General features: G+C 55.3%; 1 protein-coding gene across 3 annotated transcripts; it reads right to left on the reverse strand.

Moving 5' to 3' along the window:
- Window positions 1-11553: 11553 nt before the first annotated feature.
- On the reverse strand, window positions 11554-16114 carry SPACDR (sperm acrosome developmental regulator). 3 transcript variants are annotated; one of them, XM_070064438.2, is made up of 3 exons: window positions 15908-16114; window positions 15387-15713; window positions 11554-12012 (listed from the first exon to the last, which is right to left on the reverse strand). In XM_070064438.2, exons 1-3 carry the CDS (start codon window positions 15968-15970, stop codon window positions 11779-11781), a joined length of 624 nt encoding a protein of 207 aa, XP_069920539.2. In that variant the 5' UTR covers window positions 15971-16114; the 3' UTR covers window positions 11554-11778. The 3 variants fall into 3 exon arrangements, 1 of the variants encoding a protein (XP_069920539.2); XR_016225814.1 differs by lacking the exons at window positions 15387-15713; window positions 15908-16114 and adding an exon at window positions 12162-12302 and having other exon boundaries at window positions 11874-12012; XR_016225815.1 differs by lacking the exons at window positions 15387-15713; window positions 15908-16114 and adding an exon at window positions 12101-12238 and having other exon boundaries at window positions 11877-12012.
- Window positions 16115-16813: the final 699 nt, after the last annotated feature.

Consider the following 16813-nt stretch of genomic DNA (forward strand, 5'->3'; position numbering starts at 1 on the left):
CCCAAATGGTTTCTTCCTTCACTTTTTAAAAAATGATTGTCGCCGGCGCCGTGGCTCAATAGGCTAATCCTCCACCTTGCGGCGCCGGCACACCGGGTTCTAGTCCCGGTTGGGGCGCCGGATTCTGTCCCGGTTGCCCCTCTTCCAGGCCAGCTCTCTGCTATGGCCAGGGAGTGCAGTGGAGGATGGCCCAGGTGCTTGGGCCCTGCACCCCATGGGAGACCAGGAAAAGCACCTGGATCCTGGCTCCTGCCATCGGATCAGCGCGGTGCGCCGGCTGCAGCGGTGGCCATTGGAGGGTGATCCAACGGCAAAGGAAGACCTTTCTCTCTCTCTGTCTCTCTCTCTCACTGTCCACTCTGCCTGTCAAAAAAAAAAAAAAATGATTGTCAGTCTTTCTTTTTTAATATTTATTTATTTGAAAGGCAGTTACAGAGAGAGAGAGAGAGAGGCTGGCACTGTGGCGCAGCGGGTTAACGCCCTGGCCTGAAGCACCGGCATCCCACGTGGGCGCCGGTTCTAGTCCCATCTGCTCCACTTCTGATCCAGCTCTCTGCTATACCCTAGGAAAGCAGTAGAAGATAGCCCAAGTCCTTGGGCCCCTGCACCCGTGTGGGAGACCCAGAAGGAGCTCCTGGCTCCTGGCTTCGGATAGGTGCAGCTCTGGCTGTTGTGGCCAATTGGGGAGTGAACCAGCAGATGGAAGACCTCTCTCTCTTTCTCTCTCTGCCTCTCCTCTCTCTGTGTAACTCTGACTTGCAAATAAATAAATAAATCTTTTAAAAGAGAGAGAGAGAGCTCCCACCCACTAGTTCACTCCCTAGATTGGCTGCAATGGCCAGGGCTGGACCTGGCTGAAACCAGGAGCCAGGAGCTTCATACAGGTCTCCCACTTGGGTGGCAGGGGCCCAAACACTTAGGCCATCTTCCACTGCTCTCCCAAGAGCATGAACAGGGACCAGCTGGGACTTGAACCGGCGCCCATTCGGGAAGCCAGCATTGCAGACACAATGATGGCCCCTCCAAACGGTCTCTAAAATACTGCATGCACCAAAACCCTGCCCTTGGCCCTTGTCTCTTTAAAGTCCTCTTGGGGAGGTGGGCACAGCCTCAGAGCGAGAGGCAGGGGCCAAGGGAGGAACTCTGAGCCCTGAACCCCAGGACAGCGGGAGGGCGGGGCTGAGTGAGAAACGCCCACTGAGTCGTGCTCCCTATGCCAGTCACTGAGCACCGACTGTGCCCAGCTCAGCCTCGGCTTCTGCAGTGTGGAAAGCCCGGAGGGCAGGGGGCGGGGCCTCAGGGGACACCTCCTAGAGGTAGAGGGGGAGGGAGAGCAGGGCTAGAGTAAAGAATGTGGGGAAGCAGCTTTCAGAACAGCAGAATCAGCAAAGGCCCAGGGGGCAGAAGCCACCAAGTGAAACCAGCCTGGTTCAGTCCAAGTGACAGAGAAGGCATGAGGCCAGCAGGGAGGCAGGGAGCACAGCCCGGAGCTGAGGGGAGGAGCCTGGGTGCTACAGGACACCCTGGAAAGAGGACAGCTCCAAATTACACCTACATGATCGCTCTGATCTCATAAAAGTGCCTAAAAATAGATTTGCACGTAAAAAAGAAAGAAGGGGGAAAACCCAGCAATTAACAGCTAAAACAGCTTTGGAAACTGAAGAATGAGGAGGGAGGAACCCCACTGCCCAGTGTCAAGGCTTATTACCATAATTGAGTCCACATGAACAGATTAGAGAACCCAGAAATAGCACTTGGCCAGCTGCTGGTGCTGGACGAGCTGGCCATCCATGAGCAAAAAGCAGAGAAAATGAACCTCCCCCTGACCTCACACCTTCTGTGAAAGTTAACTCACAATGAGTCAGACCTACATGTACATTGTAAAACTTAGACAAAAAAAACCTAGGAGGAAATCTTCAGGACCCGACACTCAGGGGAGAGTTCTCAGACCTGACGCTGAAGGTGCAACCCATAAAAGGAAAAACTGACAAACTGGACTTTATCGAAATTAAAACACTGGGGGCCAGCGCTGTGGCACAGTGAGATAAGCCGTTGCCTACAATGCTGCTGTCCCACATGGGCACTGGTTCAAGTTATAGCAGCTCCACTTCTGACCCAGCTCCCTGCTATGTGCCAGGGAAGCAGCGGAGCATGGCCTAAGTGCTTGGGCCCCTGCATCCACGTGGGAGCCCCGGAGAGAGGTCTGGGCTCCTGACTTCAGCCTGGACCTGCCCGGCCATTGTGGCCATTTGAGGAGTGAGCTAGCAGGTGGAGGATGGCTCACGTACGCTCTCTCCCCCTCTATATATCATTCTTCTTTTCAAATAAAATAAATACATCTTAAAAAATTGAATATTTTTGCTCTGTGAATGACCTTGCTGAGATTAAAAGTTGGCTGCAGGGTGGGATAAGGTAGTGTAGAGGAAATACGGCCGGACCCCACCACCAACAACACAAACCTTGAAAAGTGGCTGCTCTCATTAACCAGTGAAACAGCTGCCCTCTGTTATCTTGTCTAGGGAGGGAAGACGTCCTGAGTGCTGCCTCTGTAAACTCCAGTCACACATCAGTCCTAATAAATCAGCCCCTGGTATCTCTTCTACAAACATACCAGATCTGCCAGCGCCGCGGCTCACTAGGCTAATCCTCCGCCTAGCGGCGCCGGCACACCGGGTTCTAGTCCCGGTTGGGGCGCCGGATTCTGTCCCAGTTGCCCCTCTTCCAGGCCAGCCCTCTGCTGTGGCCAGGGAGTGCAGTGGAGGATGGCCCAGGTGCTTGGGCCCTGCACCCCATGGGAGACCAGGAAAGCACCTGGCTCCTGGCTCCTGGCTCCTGGCTTCTGCCATTGGATCAGCGCGGTGCGCCGGCCGCAGCGCGCCAGCCGCGGCGGCCATTGGAGGGTGAACCAACGGCAAAGGAAGACCTTTCTCTCTCTCTCACTGTCCACTCTGCCTGTCAAAAAAAAAAAAAAAAAAAAAAAAAAAAAAAAAAAACCATACCAGATCCACCGACCATTGGAAGTGTGGTCCTAAGTCACGTAGGCTGCAATTTAAACCCACCAATGCTGGAACAGCTAAGATACGGTGCTGATGAACCTACAAATATTGTAAGAAATGAGTTTGAGGCTCCGTTCTCAGGAAATGATTCCAGCTGGGCCCACTTGTGTTAATAAGCTTCTTGATGGCCAGCGCCGCAGCTCACTTGGCTAATCCTCTGCCTACAGCGCCGGCACTCCTGATTCTAATCCCGGTCGGGGCGCCGGATTCTGTCCCGGTTGCTCCTCTTCCAGTCCTGCTCTCTGCTGTGGCCCGGGAGGGCGGTGGAGGATGGCCCAAGTACTTGGGCCCTGCACCCCATGGGAGACCAGGGGAAGCACCTGGCTCCTGGCTTCGGATCGGTGCAGTGCACCAGCCATAGCGGCCATTTGTGGGGTGAACCAACGGAAAGGAAGACCTTTCTCTCTGTCTCTCTCTCTCTCACTGTCTAATTCTGCCTGTCAAAAAAATAAAAAATAAATAAAAAGTAAACTGCTTGGATCCTCCACTGTCTCTGATGCCTGTTTGAACAAAGGACATGTTCTCACCCCGGCTTTCTGTAACAGTAGTATTCACAAACTGTAGACCTCACAAAGTACTTATATTAAATAGATCTAGGATATACTGAATTTTTAAAATTTTTCTTTATTTGAGAGGGAGAAAGAGAGAGAGCACATTTTTATCCACTGGCTCAGTCCCCCAAATACCCACAGGATTAAGCCAGTAGTTTTTTGGATTTTGAGAAATGTAAAACACGCCCTAAGTGGAAGGCGTTTTCCCTAGCAGCTGCGACCCTCATGTCCCCTATTGGAGCGCCTGCATCTGAGATCCAGCTCCAGCTCCCGGCTCCAGCCTGCTGCTGCCGCTCCCTGGGAGGCAGAGGTGATGCCTCAAGTACTTCGATCCCTGCACTCATGTGCAGACCGGAGTGGAGCTCCTGGCTCCTGGCTTCAGCCTGGTACAGCTAGGCTGTGGTGGGCATTTGGGGAGTGAACCAGCAGATGGGAGGTCCCTTTCTCTGCCCCCGCCCCCTCCTCATTTTTCTGTCTTTCAAATACATAAAATAAACACAATTTAAAAAAAAACTCGGCCGGCGCCGTGACTCAACAGGCTAATCCTCCGCCTAGCGGCGCCAGCACACGGGGTTCTAGTCCCGGTCGGGGCACCGGATTCTGTCCCGGTTGCCCCTCTTCCAGGCCAGCTCTCTGCTGTGGCCAGGGAGTGCAGTGGAGGATGGCCCAAGTGCTTGGGCCCTGCACCCCATGGGAGACCAGGAGAAGCACCTGGCTCCTGCCATCGGATCAGCACAGCGCGCTGGCCACGGCGGCCATTGCAGGGTGAACCAACGGCAAAAGGAGGACCTTTTTCTCTGTCTCTCTCTCTCACTGTCCACTCTGCCTGTCAAAAACAAAACAAAACAAAACAAAACAAAACCTCAAATGTCCTTTCATGGGTGAATGGTTTAAACAAACTGGTACAACCAAACCACAAAACACTACTCATCAATAGAAAGGAACAAGCTGGGGCCAGCACTGTGGCTCACTTGGTTAATCCTCCGCCTGTGGCGCCGGCATCCCATATGGGCACCGGGTTCTAGTCCTGGTTGCTCCTCTTCTAGTCCAGCTCTCTGCTGTGGCCCGGGAGGGTGGTGGAGGATGGCCCAAGTGCTTGGGCCCCTGCACCCGCATTGGAGACCAGGAAGCGGCTCCTGGCTTCAGATCGACACAGTGCTGGCTGTGGTGGCCATTTGGGGAATGAACCAACAGAAGGAAGACCTTTCTCTCTGTCTCTCTTTCTCACTGTCTGTAACTCTACCTGTCAAATAAAAAATAAATTAATAAAAAAGGAACAAGCTACTGACACCTGCAACAATTTGGATGCGTTGCAAAGGAATTACGTGATGTGAAAGAAAGCCAGTCCCCAAAGGTGACATTCTATATGATTCTATTCATATTAGTTCTTGAAATGACAAAATTACAGAGATATAGAAAAACCAGGCTGATAGTCACCACAGGTGAGGGAGTAGAGGAGGGGAGGGAGGGGGGAGTTATAAAAAGGTAGCATGAGGTCACTTGCAGTGGACTCCTTGGTTTGCTGACTTTGCTGAGGGTACAGGAATCTACTCATGTTGTAAAATCGCGAGAAACCAATCACACGCGTGCGCACACACACACACACAGGCAAATAAACACGTAAAGGTGAAATCTGATAAGCTCCGTGAGTTACATCAAAGTCAAGTTCCTGGTGGTGATGTTGCACCAGAGTTGTGCAAGACGTTAACTGTTGGGGGAAACTGGGTGAAGGGTTTGCAGGCTCTGTCTGATTATTGCCCACACTGCCGCAGATCCATGTTGTGTCAAAGTAAACAGTTCACAAGAACCACGAGAGGACAGTGTGAAAATATTTGCCACTCATATCATGGACGAAGGGCTGATCTCAAGAGAGCTTCTAGACACCAAGGAGAAGTAAGAGCAAGAGGGGCTGGCCTTGTGGCGCAGCAGGTTAAGGGACCTGCCTGTGACCACGGCATCTCCTGTGAGCGCAGGGTCCGATCCTGGCTGCTCCACTTTCCATCCAGCTCCCTGCGGATGCACCTGGGAGAGCAGCAGAAGATGGCCCAAAAGCCTGGGCCCCTGCCACTGCTGTGGCAGACCCGGATGAAGCTCCAGGCTCCTGGCTTTGGCCTGGCCCAGTTCTGGCTGTTGTGGCCATCTGGGGAGTGAACCAGAAGATGGGAGCTCTTCTCTTAGTTTCTGTTCTCTCTACCTTAAAAAAAAAAAAAAAAAAAAAAAGGCAGGTACGCAGCACACAGGTGGCAGATGCTAAGTTTCCCCCATGCGCTAATTCACTAAATCTTCACATAATCCTTCATGATCTCCATTCTACAGGTGAGGCACTGGAACACAGAGAGACTGAGTAACACACCCAAGGCCACATAACCAGTAAGGATTCAACCCGAAATCCAGCGACCGGGCCCCAGACTCTAACTCTGTTTTGAACTCTTCTACTGTGTGAGTTTCTAGAAAAGACCCGTGACGATAGGAATATAGAGGAGCATTTACACAGGAAATGGTACAGACCTGCCCCCCGACACCCCTATCCCTGGACACCAGCCCCCTCGGGCCCCTCCCCCTCCACTGCTGGCCGGGCTCAGCTGCTGCCACCTCCCTGCTGGGCCAGACTCCTCCTGCCACACCAAAGGCCAAGGCCATCTCTACAAACCTGCCCTCTGCACCCACTGTCCCTGGGGGCAAAGGGAAGCAGGCAGAGGCACAGGGAGACAGGGGAGCAGCGCTGGCAGGGGCAGGTGGGCGGAGCTCCTGAAACTAAGAGGAGCCAGATGATTTGCTCTCTTCCCCGCCCCATTGCGAGGCCTTCAAGACTGCCACAAGAAGGAAGCCACAAGAAGCCAGTAGCACAGGCAGATCCGGCAGCCATGACCCAAGGGACAAAGGACCAGGAAGGGTCCCCCTCCCCCAGAGACACCTGCTCTCAGGCCCTTTGGAAAAGCCCCAGCCCTCTCTGACCCTGCACAGCCCCTAAACCCCCAAGTCCTGGTGGGCGCAGGCGAAGCTTTGGGAGGAGGGTGGGGCATATGAACCCTGGGCTCTGCACGACAGTCCCACAGGCAAGTGCTTCGCTGAACAGGTGGCTTTGTCTCTCCGGCCCTGGGACCCCACAGTCCACGGCCCTAACTCCTCGCAGCCCCACCCCTCTGAGGGGAAATGGGAACAAGTGAACATGCACAGACACAGACAGCCACAAGTACATCCGGGCACAACCCGCTCTCCACCTGCCTGAAAGTAATGCTGAGGTCAAGGTCTTCCCGCCAGCTGTGCCTCAAACACCACGGCCCCCATGGCAGCGCCAAGACCCCTCCCTGCCTGTGCTCATCCCAACGCAGGCGCGGGGCGCAGGCAGACCGGCTCTCCCTCCCCACTGCTCAAACATTAAGCTCCATGATGCTGCCGGCGAGGCAGGGATGTGGGTAGAAAGAGGCCCAGTGCCCCAACCTGTACCCTGCCAGCTTCCAGGGGCTCTGATCTCTGGGTGGAGGAAGAGGAAGCGTTCAGCGCTTCTTCCACACAGACAGAATATCTTCGCCCAGCCAATGTTTTCCACGGCAGCACAGGCAGCAGCTCGCTTCCCAGTGCTAGGAACGGGGGACGGGGAAGTGGAGGGACCGTGTATCCCCGAACTCTGAAGAGTATGAAGTTCAAAAGTGGGCACGGGACCCAAGCTGGAGCCCTTGGAAGCTGGCAGGGAACAGCGATCCTGCGGCTCAGCCCGTCATTTTATTTGAGGAAGCGGTGGAGGGCGGTGACCCGTGGGCCACTCACTGAAGCCGTAGCAAGATTAAGAGCAGGATGGGGATGGGGGTTGGCGGTGGTGTGTGGTACAGCTGGTTAAGCCGTTGTTTGCCATGCTGGCAACCCACATCAGAATGCAGGCCCAAGTCCTGGCTGCTCCACTTCTGATCCAGCTCCCTGCTAATGCACCAAGAGGCAGCAGAAAATGGCCAAGTGCTTGGGTTTCTGCGCCCACATGGGAGACCAGGATGGAGTTCCCCGCTCCTGACTTCAGTCTGGCCCAGCCCTGGCTGTAATGGGCATTTGGGAATGAACCAGTGGATAGAAGAGTGACCTCTCTCCCTTTCTCTCTGTCATACACGCACACATTTTAAAAACAAGATTGAAACTAGGACCAAGGTCTCTCGATCAAGTGCTCTTCCTACTGCTTCCTGCATTTGACACCCTTTCTTTTCCAAAATGACACCCTACACAAGACCGCACATGAGGGTGAGCTTGCCATGATAGCCCTGTGACACAGGGATGACTGCTATCCCCATTTTATTTATTTTTTAAAGATTTATTTATTTATTTGAAAGTCAGCGTTACATAGAGAGAAGGAGAAACAGAGAGAGAAAGGTCTTCCATCCACTGCATCCTTTCCAATTGGCCGCAACAGCTGGAGCTGTGCCAATCCAAAGCCAGGAGCCAGGAGCCAGGAGCTTCTTCCAGGTCTCCCACATGGGTGCAGGGGCCCAAGGACTTGGGCCATCCTCCACTGCCTTCCCAAGACTGGAAGAGGAGCAACCGGGACTAGAACCCGGCGCCCATATGGGATGCTGGCGCTGCAGGCAGAGGATTAACCTAGTGCGCCACGGCGCCGGCCCCACTATCTCCATTTGAAAGATGAGGAACCTGGGTTTCAGAGCTATCACTCATTTCCCCAAGGTCCCACAGGCAGGAAGTGCGAGTTAAACCACTGTCCATGCTCTATACCACTGGGTTACGCTGTGCCCACACCCTAAGGGTAGCGGCAGACAAAGTCAATCATTTCAGATGCTGTTAAGTCCTGCGAAGAATGAAGCCGGGGAGAGGCAGGGGATGACCTTGAGGGTGGTGTCTGCATCGCCAGGCCAGGTGGCTGGGGACAGGCCATGAAGAAGTGACGACAACTGCACAGAGCCAGGTGGCCACGGAGCCCTCCAGGCTGGGATCAGAGAGAGGGCATTTTAGACAAAAGGAAATCTCCTGGGCCGGCGCCGTGGCTCACTAGGCTAATCCTCTGCCTGCAGCGCCGGTACTGCGGGTTCTAGTCCCAGTTGGGGCGCCGGTTCTGTCCCGGTTGCCCCTCTTCCAGTCCAGCTCTCTGCTGTGGCCCGGGAGTGCAGTGGAGGATGGCCCAGGTCCTTGGGCCCTGCACCTGCATGGGGTACCAGAAGGAAGCACCTGGCTCCTGGCTTCAGATTGGCACAGCGCACCGGCCACAAGGCGCCGGCCATAGTGGCCACTTGAGGGGTGAACCAACAGAAAAAGGAAGACCTTTCTCTCTTTCTCTCTCACTATCTAACTCTGCCTTTAAAAAAAAGTGGTCATCAAGAGGCGTTCTTTCAGCCCCAGTAGTCACTCTTTTTCCTACTGTTCAAAGGGCTAGGAGAGCGGGTAAGAATCCCCCTCCCTAAGTCTCCACCCCAGGAGACCCCACATGTTTCCTCCCGACTGGGAAGTCCAACCTCTGGTCCCACCGCAGTCCTCTCCAGGGCTCTGCACTGGATTCCTGAGGATGGGCAAGGAGGCAGACCAGCCAGGGGGACCGAGCCAAAGCAAGTTGCTTGGCTGCGTCCCTACGCCCTCTCTCCCACAAGTCTCCCTGCCCCTGCGTGGCCAAGCCCAGACAGGACTCCATTCCCCGGGGAGGAGGGGATGGCATGAGCCGGCAGCTCCCTTGGCTGCTGGCTGAACTCATTGTCCTCTTCCCCTGCCTACTCCCAAGGCACTGAAGAAGCCAGAGAGGAGTGGGAGCAGTGTGCCTTCCCTCAGGCCACAGCCTGCAGCCCAATGGGCCCCTGTGCCTGTAGCTGCTTGCCAGGCTGTTCACCAGAGACCTCCGCAGGTGAGGTGCACCCTCCTCCACCCCTCTCCCTGCACCCTCAGGTTCCCAGCGAAGCGCAGCCGTCTCTCAGGATCCTGGGTCTTTATAACAGAGCCCTGGGACCTGTTAAACCTCAGGGCTGCCGGGACGCAGACCCGGCACCAGGACTGCTGGGCAGCAGAACGGTTCCTGGCACATAAGGCAGCCCTTGTAGGTGCCTGGAAACAGGGCTCCCCTTGGGCTTTGCTCAGGACTGAATCCCAGGAAAGCTGTGTCATTCCTGCATTGGACACCTGCTGTGTAATCTGTCCTAGAGAGGACAAAGGCGGTGTGAACTTCAGTGCCACCTTCCTGTCCTTCGAGACTTTCTGTTCTTCCTCCGTAAAGCTCTTGTGAGCGTGACACCAGGGGATGGCATTGTGGCGGAGCAGGTTTAGCTGCTGTCTGTGACACCGGCATCCCATATGGGCACAGGTTCAAGTCCCGGCTGATTCACTTCTGATCCAGCTCCCTGATAATGTGCCTGGGAAAACAGTGGAAGATGGCCCAGGTGCTTGGGCCCCTGCACCCACGTGTGAGACCCAGGAAAAGCTCCTGGCTCCTGGCTCCTGGCTCCTGGCTCCTGGCTCCTGCCTTCGGATTGGTGAAGCTCTGGCCATTGTGCCCAATTGGAGAGTGAAACAACAGGTCGAAGATCCATCTCTCTCTCTCTCTCTCATAAATAAATCTTTTAGAGAGAGAGAAAGAAAATGGCAATCAGCCCAGTGTATCTGCTAGTTCCACATCCACATACCCAACCAACACTTGGAAGAAACACAATTGTGTCTGTACTGAATGTGTGCAGATTTTTTTCCTGTCATTATTCCCAAAACAATATGGTGTAACAACTATGTACACATCATTCCCATTGTATTCAGTGTTATAAGTCATGGAGAGATGTGCATAGGTCAAGTGCAAATACTGGGCTGGACCCCATGAGGTCCAAAGGGGACCTGGCAGCCGCTGAGGGTCGGCCGTAGGCACAGCAGGTGGGAGGTGGCATTAGCCAGGCCGTAAGTACTGAGGTGTGGTGGGCAGCAGACAGGTGCGGAGTAGCAATGCTGGGGAGGGGGCACCCCAGACTCCAGACACACTGCCCAGATCCCCAGCAATCGGTCAAAAGCGCTAGAGCTGCAGAGGTGGGGCAGGGGCTGATGACTTTTCTTGTGAACTGATGTTTCCAGCCACCCAGCCCTGCTGCGCCCCACTGACCCCTGGCTGTACTCAACTCACCTCCCACGACTCACAGGTAACCTCTCCTGGGAGGAGACCCAGCTCCGCCGTGTGCACGCCCCTCCCCCTCCCAGGGGCCCCTGCTGCCCTCTAAGGCTCAGCCCTGCTGCCATCCCTGCCCTCTGTCCCCACGCCATCCCCCAGCCCTGTGAACTCTCAAATCCCCAAATGTTGGCGTTGTGAAATACCCCAGCTTTCCTCTGCACCTTTCCGTGGCCTGGCTCCAGGACAGGCTGCTGTGGTCTCCAGCACGGAGATGGGGTAGACCCACCATTGCCCCCCACCAACCCGCAGCCCCCAGTTGGCCTCCCAGCCTGGCCCAGCCTGGCCTCCTGCAGGTGCACTCTCTGTGTGGAAGCCATTCGGCCAGCAGGCCCCCTGCACAGCGCCCTCTGCAGGGCCCAGGCAGCGGGGCAAGGTGTTCTCCCCGGCAGGTGCAGCTCCTCCAGTCCCAAGGAATGTCTTCAGACACACTGCTCTCTTTGGCCAACTCCAAGCCCAAAGCCAAGAGCAGCAGAGGCACAGGGCGGTGGATGAGTGAGTCTCCCACAGTGTAGACCATGGACAAATCCTGTAACCCACCCTAAACACCTTCCTTGAGAGACTGCTAGGGAGAGCAGCCAGCAGCTGCCTGGTGCATGTGGGTCCACAGCCAATGGCTCCTGGTGCCTCCGTAACTGGTCAGGCAGAGTTGACCAGGGCAATTCAGTTCCTAGAAGGCGGCTCAGGGCCAGGCCTGCTGATGCCTTCTTCGCCCAAGCAGACCCACATTTGGGCCCCACCTCTGGTACCCCTCCTCCCTGGCCCACCCAGGCTCCCCCTTATGCCTCCAGCCACCCACAAACACATTGCACACCTGGTCAGAAACATCGGATTCTTTATTTTCCAATATTTGGTTAATTTGTTTTTTACAAATGGAATAAATGGAACGAAGGGGAGTATGTGGGACCCAGGCCTGAGCTTGGGCTTCCGATGGGCGGGGACAGGATGCCAATGTCCCCTCACCCACAACTTCTGGCCTGCTGCCCTGACCCCTGTTGTCCACCTTACCTAAGAGTGAGGTGGGGGCGTTCTGAGGCTCTGGGGTTGCCCCCTAGAGGGGACTTCGGGCGTCCTGCTTCAGGCCCTGCACTTGGTCAGGCTGGGGAGTAGAGTGGGGCCGGGCGTGGTGCCGGCGCCGCCTCTCCTGCCTGCGGGCCAGCTGCCGCAGCTGTTTGCGAATGGCCCACAGCACCAGGTACACTTCTCGTAGCATCTCCGCCTCCGGCGACTCCAAAGGGGACGGCTTCTTCATCTGGGAGACGACGGAGGTGGAACTCACAGACGACTAGAAAAGAAAGAGCAGGTGTGCACGGGTCAAGAGCCTGCAGACCAACAGCAAAAGGGGTGTGGATTTCCACCTCCTCTGATACCACCTCCTCCAGGAAGCCTCCCCAGACTGTATCGGGCGCTCCTCATCTCTGCTCTGGCGCTCGCCGCATCACACATTCCACACTCTCTCTGAGGACTCCTCTACTTTCCCCTTGATAACGCAGTTCCCAGGAAGCCAGGACCACATCTTGGGTCACTTCTCCAGTGTGTGGAGGGGGGACAGCGTGTCCCCAGCTGCTGCCTCCAGCCCAGGGCGCCCTCCGGATCACCAGGCCTCTATTTCCTGCTCCCTCTCGGACACTTGCACGGAGCCGTCCTACTTAGAGTCACCGCGTCCCCACGCCCTCTCCCATGAGTCGACTCTTCCCCCAGCGTTCTCCAGCCTGTGTGTGTCTCCAGCCTGCCTGACTTCTCCCTCTCCCTCTATCACCCAAACCGCCGCTCAAATCCACGAACTCGTTCTACCTGATGCCTCTCCCCGCTGGCCCGGAACATTCTTCGCGCTCAGCCTGGACCGCGTCAGCTTCCAGGACCTTCCTGCCCCTCCTGTCACCTTCACAGGGTAGCCAGGTGAAGCCTTTTCTTTTAATTTTTTAAAATATTTTATTTATTTTATTTGAGAGTTAGAGTTACAGTGAGAGAGAGAGAGACAGAGAGAAAGGTCTTCCCTCCGTTGGTTCACTCCCCAAATGGCCGCAACGGCCAGAGCTGCGCCAATCCGAAGCCAGGAGCCTCTTCCCAGTCTCGCAGGTGGGTGCAAGGGCCCAAGGACTTGGGCCATCCTCCACTGCCTTCCCAGGCCACAGCAGAGAGCTGGACTGGAAGAGGAGCACCCAGGAATAGAACCCATGCCCATATGGGATGCTGGCAACACAGGCGGAGGATTAACCTACTGCGCCACAGCGCTGGCCCCGAAGCTTTTTCAAAATCATTATTAACACACTTAGACTTCATTCAAGAGCAAAATAAGTTAATTTGCTAATGATCTCGACGTTTCCCCCTTTTTAAAGTAAATGTTTTATTTTGAGATAATTGCAGATTCACTAGCAGTTTAAGAAATCCCTGTAACTGTGTGCACCCTGTGCCCATTTTCCTTAATAGGAAAATCTTGCAAAACTGTATGACAGGAGCTGGCGCTGTGCCGCAGCGGGTTAAGCTGCTGGATGCAGTGCCAGCATCCCATATGGGTGCCGGTTTCAGTCCTGGCTGCTCCGCTTCTGATCCAGCTCCCTGCTAATGCGCCTGGGAAAGCAGCCAAAGATGGCCCAAGTGCTTGGGCCCCTGCCCCTGTGGAAGACCCTGATGGAACTCCTGGCTCCTTGCTTCTGCCTGATCCAATCCAAGCTGTCACGGGCATTTAGGGAGTGAACCAGTGGATGGAAGATCTGTCTGTCTGTCTGTCTCTTTCTGTCACTCTGCCTTTCCAATAAATAAATAAGTCTTTTTTATAAAAAAGATATAGGGGCCAGTGCTGTGGCACAGGGGTTAAAACCCCAGCCTGCAGCACCAGTATCCCATGTGGGTGTGGGTTCAAGTCCTGGCTGCTCCACTTCTGATCCAGCTCTCTGCTATGGCCTGGGAAAGCAGTGGAGGATGGTCCAAGTCCTTGGGCCATGTGGGAGACCCAGAAGAAACTCCTGGCTCCTGGCTTCGGATCAGCTCAGCTCTGGCCGTTGTGGCCATTTGGAGAGTGAACCAGTGGATGGAAGACATCTCTCTCTCTCTGCCTCTACCTCTTTCTGTAACTCTGTCTTTCAAATAAATAAAATACATATCTTTTTAAAAGGATATATAACATTTCCATTATCACAAAGACCCCTCATATTGACCTTTATAATCTCACTTCATCCACCTGTAGCCCCCGGCAACTACTAATATGTTCTCCATTTCCATAATTTTGTCCTTTCAAGAATGATGTATAGGAGCCGGTGTTGTGGCATAGTAGGTAAAGCCACTGCCTATGGCACTGGCATCCCATATAGATGCCAATTTGAGTCCTAGCTGCTCCACTTCTGATCCAGATTACTGGCCTTGGAAAGCAGAGGAAGATGGCCCACGTGCTTGGGCCCCTGCACCCATGTGGGGAGACCCGGAAGAAGCTCCTGGCTCCTGGCTTTGGCCTGGCCCAACCCTGGCCACTGTGGCCATTTGGGGAGTGAACCAGTGGATGCAAGATCTCTCTTTCTCTCTGTCTCCCTCTTTCTCTATAACACTGCCTTTCAGATAAATAAATAAATCTTGAGAGAGAGAGGAGATCCCTTTGGTTTCCTGCCTCTCCATACAATCTCTTCCTTACACACTGCCACCATTATGACACTGTCCACTTCCAGGCCCTCACCAGAGGACACACACACGGGGCTGCCCAACCTGGGATGTGTAGCTTCTAACACTTTGAGCTAAACAACCCCTTTTCTTTATAAAGCACCCCCTCCCCGGGGGGCACTTTGTTACAGCCACACAAAGCCAACTCCTACATGGAGTCTGGGTCTACCACAGTCTACCCATTCATTCATTCACTGGAGGGCATTTGAGTTGATCTTGGCTATTACAGATAGAACTGCCAGGAACATTCACGGGCCCTTTTGGGGATAAACATGAAATCTCATTTATCCGGGATAAATGCCCAAGGGTATAATAGCTGGGCCGTAGGATAATTGCGTATTTAATTTCATAGAGAACTACTAGAGTAGCTGTGACGTTTGACAACCCCACCAGCCAGCTGTGCAGGAGAGAAGCTGAACTCCCCAAGCCAAAGCCTAAGCACGCCACGCAACTCAAATGTCTTCAAGGGCTCCCACTGCTCTCAGGGTCAAGTAGAAAGCCCACAACGGTGCCACCCCGCCAACTCTGCCCTGCATGGACGGGCCCCCTTCGTGGCTGGGGTCACTCCAGCATGGCCCACACACCTCGGGCTCTGCACACACACCTGCTGCTCTCTGTCCAAGGACTTCTCCTTCCATTGTCTCTGCCCCTTCCTATCAAAATCCTCCATGCGACACACACAAACCCCTTCCCGCCAACCAAGTAGCTCCTTCCAGCCTCGGGCCACCCTCCTTCCCTTGGTGCCCCAGGTCTGGATGGGATGCCCTTCCTCTCTTGGACTCCCGAGGTCTCCACCTCCTGGGTCACGCCTTTAGGAGACAGAGCCCATTACGCCTGTTACCTGTCCAAACCCCCAAGACGGGATAAACCTCATCCACCATGCGATCATCAGTGCCTGGCACACAGGAAGTGACTGATGAACAAGCGACTGAGCGCGGAGTTAAGTGCCGGGATCTGGGGGAGCTGGGAGAGGTGCGGGGAAGTGGGGGGGTGGGGGAGTGGGCTCACCTTCCAGCTGCACATCTGCCAGCCAGTCTGCAGGGCGGAGAACATGAGCGTGGACATGGACCGCATGGCCGTCCGGGGCAGCTGCAGCAGGGACCGGCTCTTGCGGCCCACCTCCTCCTGGGACCGGTCTGGTACACGGGCCAGCACGAGGGACTCAGCCACCGTGGGGCACTCGTCCATCTTGGGGACCTGAGCCTCTCGGGGGGGCTCGACCAACTTGAATGACTCAAACGCCTTGGGGGTCTTCTCCACATCCTTTAGTAGGTGTTTCTTGGAGGCAGAGGGTTCTGAGATGGTTGGCTTGTTTTTTTGTCTCCAGAAGAGAATCTAAGCACCAACATACAGAGAGGACGGCAGTGCAGAGACCACGGTTAACAGACGGACAGCAGCAAAGGCCCGGGGCAGCAGGCACCTAAGCCTCCCTCCCCAGCCACTTGGTGGTGGCCACTGTGACCCCAGAGGTCCATGCCAGCACTGGCCTCCCAGGACGTCCTGGGGTCCGGACGGCCTCTGCAACTCACCCAGCAAGAAATCTTGCACCAAACCCGCCTAACCCACTTGAAGAATCGCATCACCACAGCCATGTTTCCTGATACCACGAGCCCAAAGCCGTGGGAAGAACCAGCATTGGGGTGGGGGAGGGGAGGGGGTGGGCAACTGCAGGCCCCTGGCTGCCACCCGAGAGGCCTCGGGGGAGCTGAGGGGCTTCAAGCACAGCAGTGAAGAAATAAATAAAAAATCCAGAGGGAAAGTTCCCCCTGGCAACTCATGCCAGGCCTCTCCTCCCCTCCCCGGGGCAGGGAGAGGAGTCAAGTGGGTGAGAACGCGGAGGGAGGGAGAGTTCCGGCCCATTGTGAGGGGCTGCCCAGCCCTGACCCCAACCCCCGAGGCCCCTCCGGGGCCCACAGAGCCAATCCCTGGTGCCCTGGGCCGTGTTCCCCCAGATCCAGGGAGAAGACACCGATCTTTCCCATGGCTGGTCTCGAAATCGTCACAGCGGCCCTTCAAGGTGGGTCTGACTGTTGTCAGTGCCGTTTTACCCGTGAGGATCCAAGGCTCAGAGAAGCCAGAGAACTTGCCTGAGGTCAAAAATCTAGGGAGCTGGGCCAGACTACCTATCCTATATGAGCGCCAGTTTGAGTCCTGGCTGCTTCACTTCCGATCCAGCTCCCTGCTAATGTGCCTGGAGAAGCAACACAAGATGGCCCAAGTGCTGTACCCTCGTGGGAGACCCGGATGAAACACCTGGCCCAAGCCATTGTAGCCATTTGGGGAGTGAACCAGCCAATGGAAGATCTCTCTCTCCCTCTCGCTCTCTCTGTAACTCTGCCTTTCGAGGATTCTAACTCAGGCCGGTCCAGGCTTCCTGCAGGTCCTGGACCTCTGTCGCTCCTCAAGCCTGTAGCTGCTGCTTCCTGCTCGCCCAC

The sequence above is a fragment of the Oryctolagus cuniculus genome, chromosome 19 (genome assembly GCF_051225735.1).
Source record: "Oryctolagus cuniculus isolate XC-2025 breed Fujian yellow rabbit chromosome 19, ASM5122573v1, whole genome shotgun sequence".
In the NCBI taxonomy this organism is placed as follows: Eukaryota; Metazoa; Chordata; class Mammalia; order Lagomorpha; family Leporidae; genus Oryctolagus; species Oryctolagus cuniculus.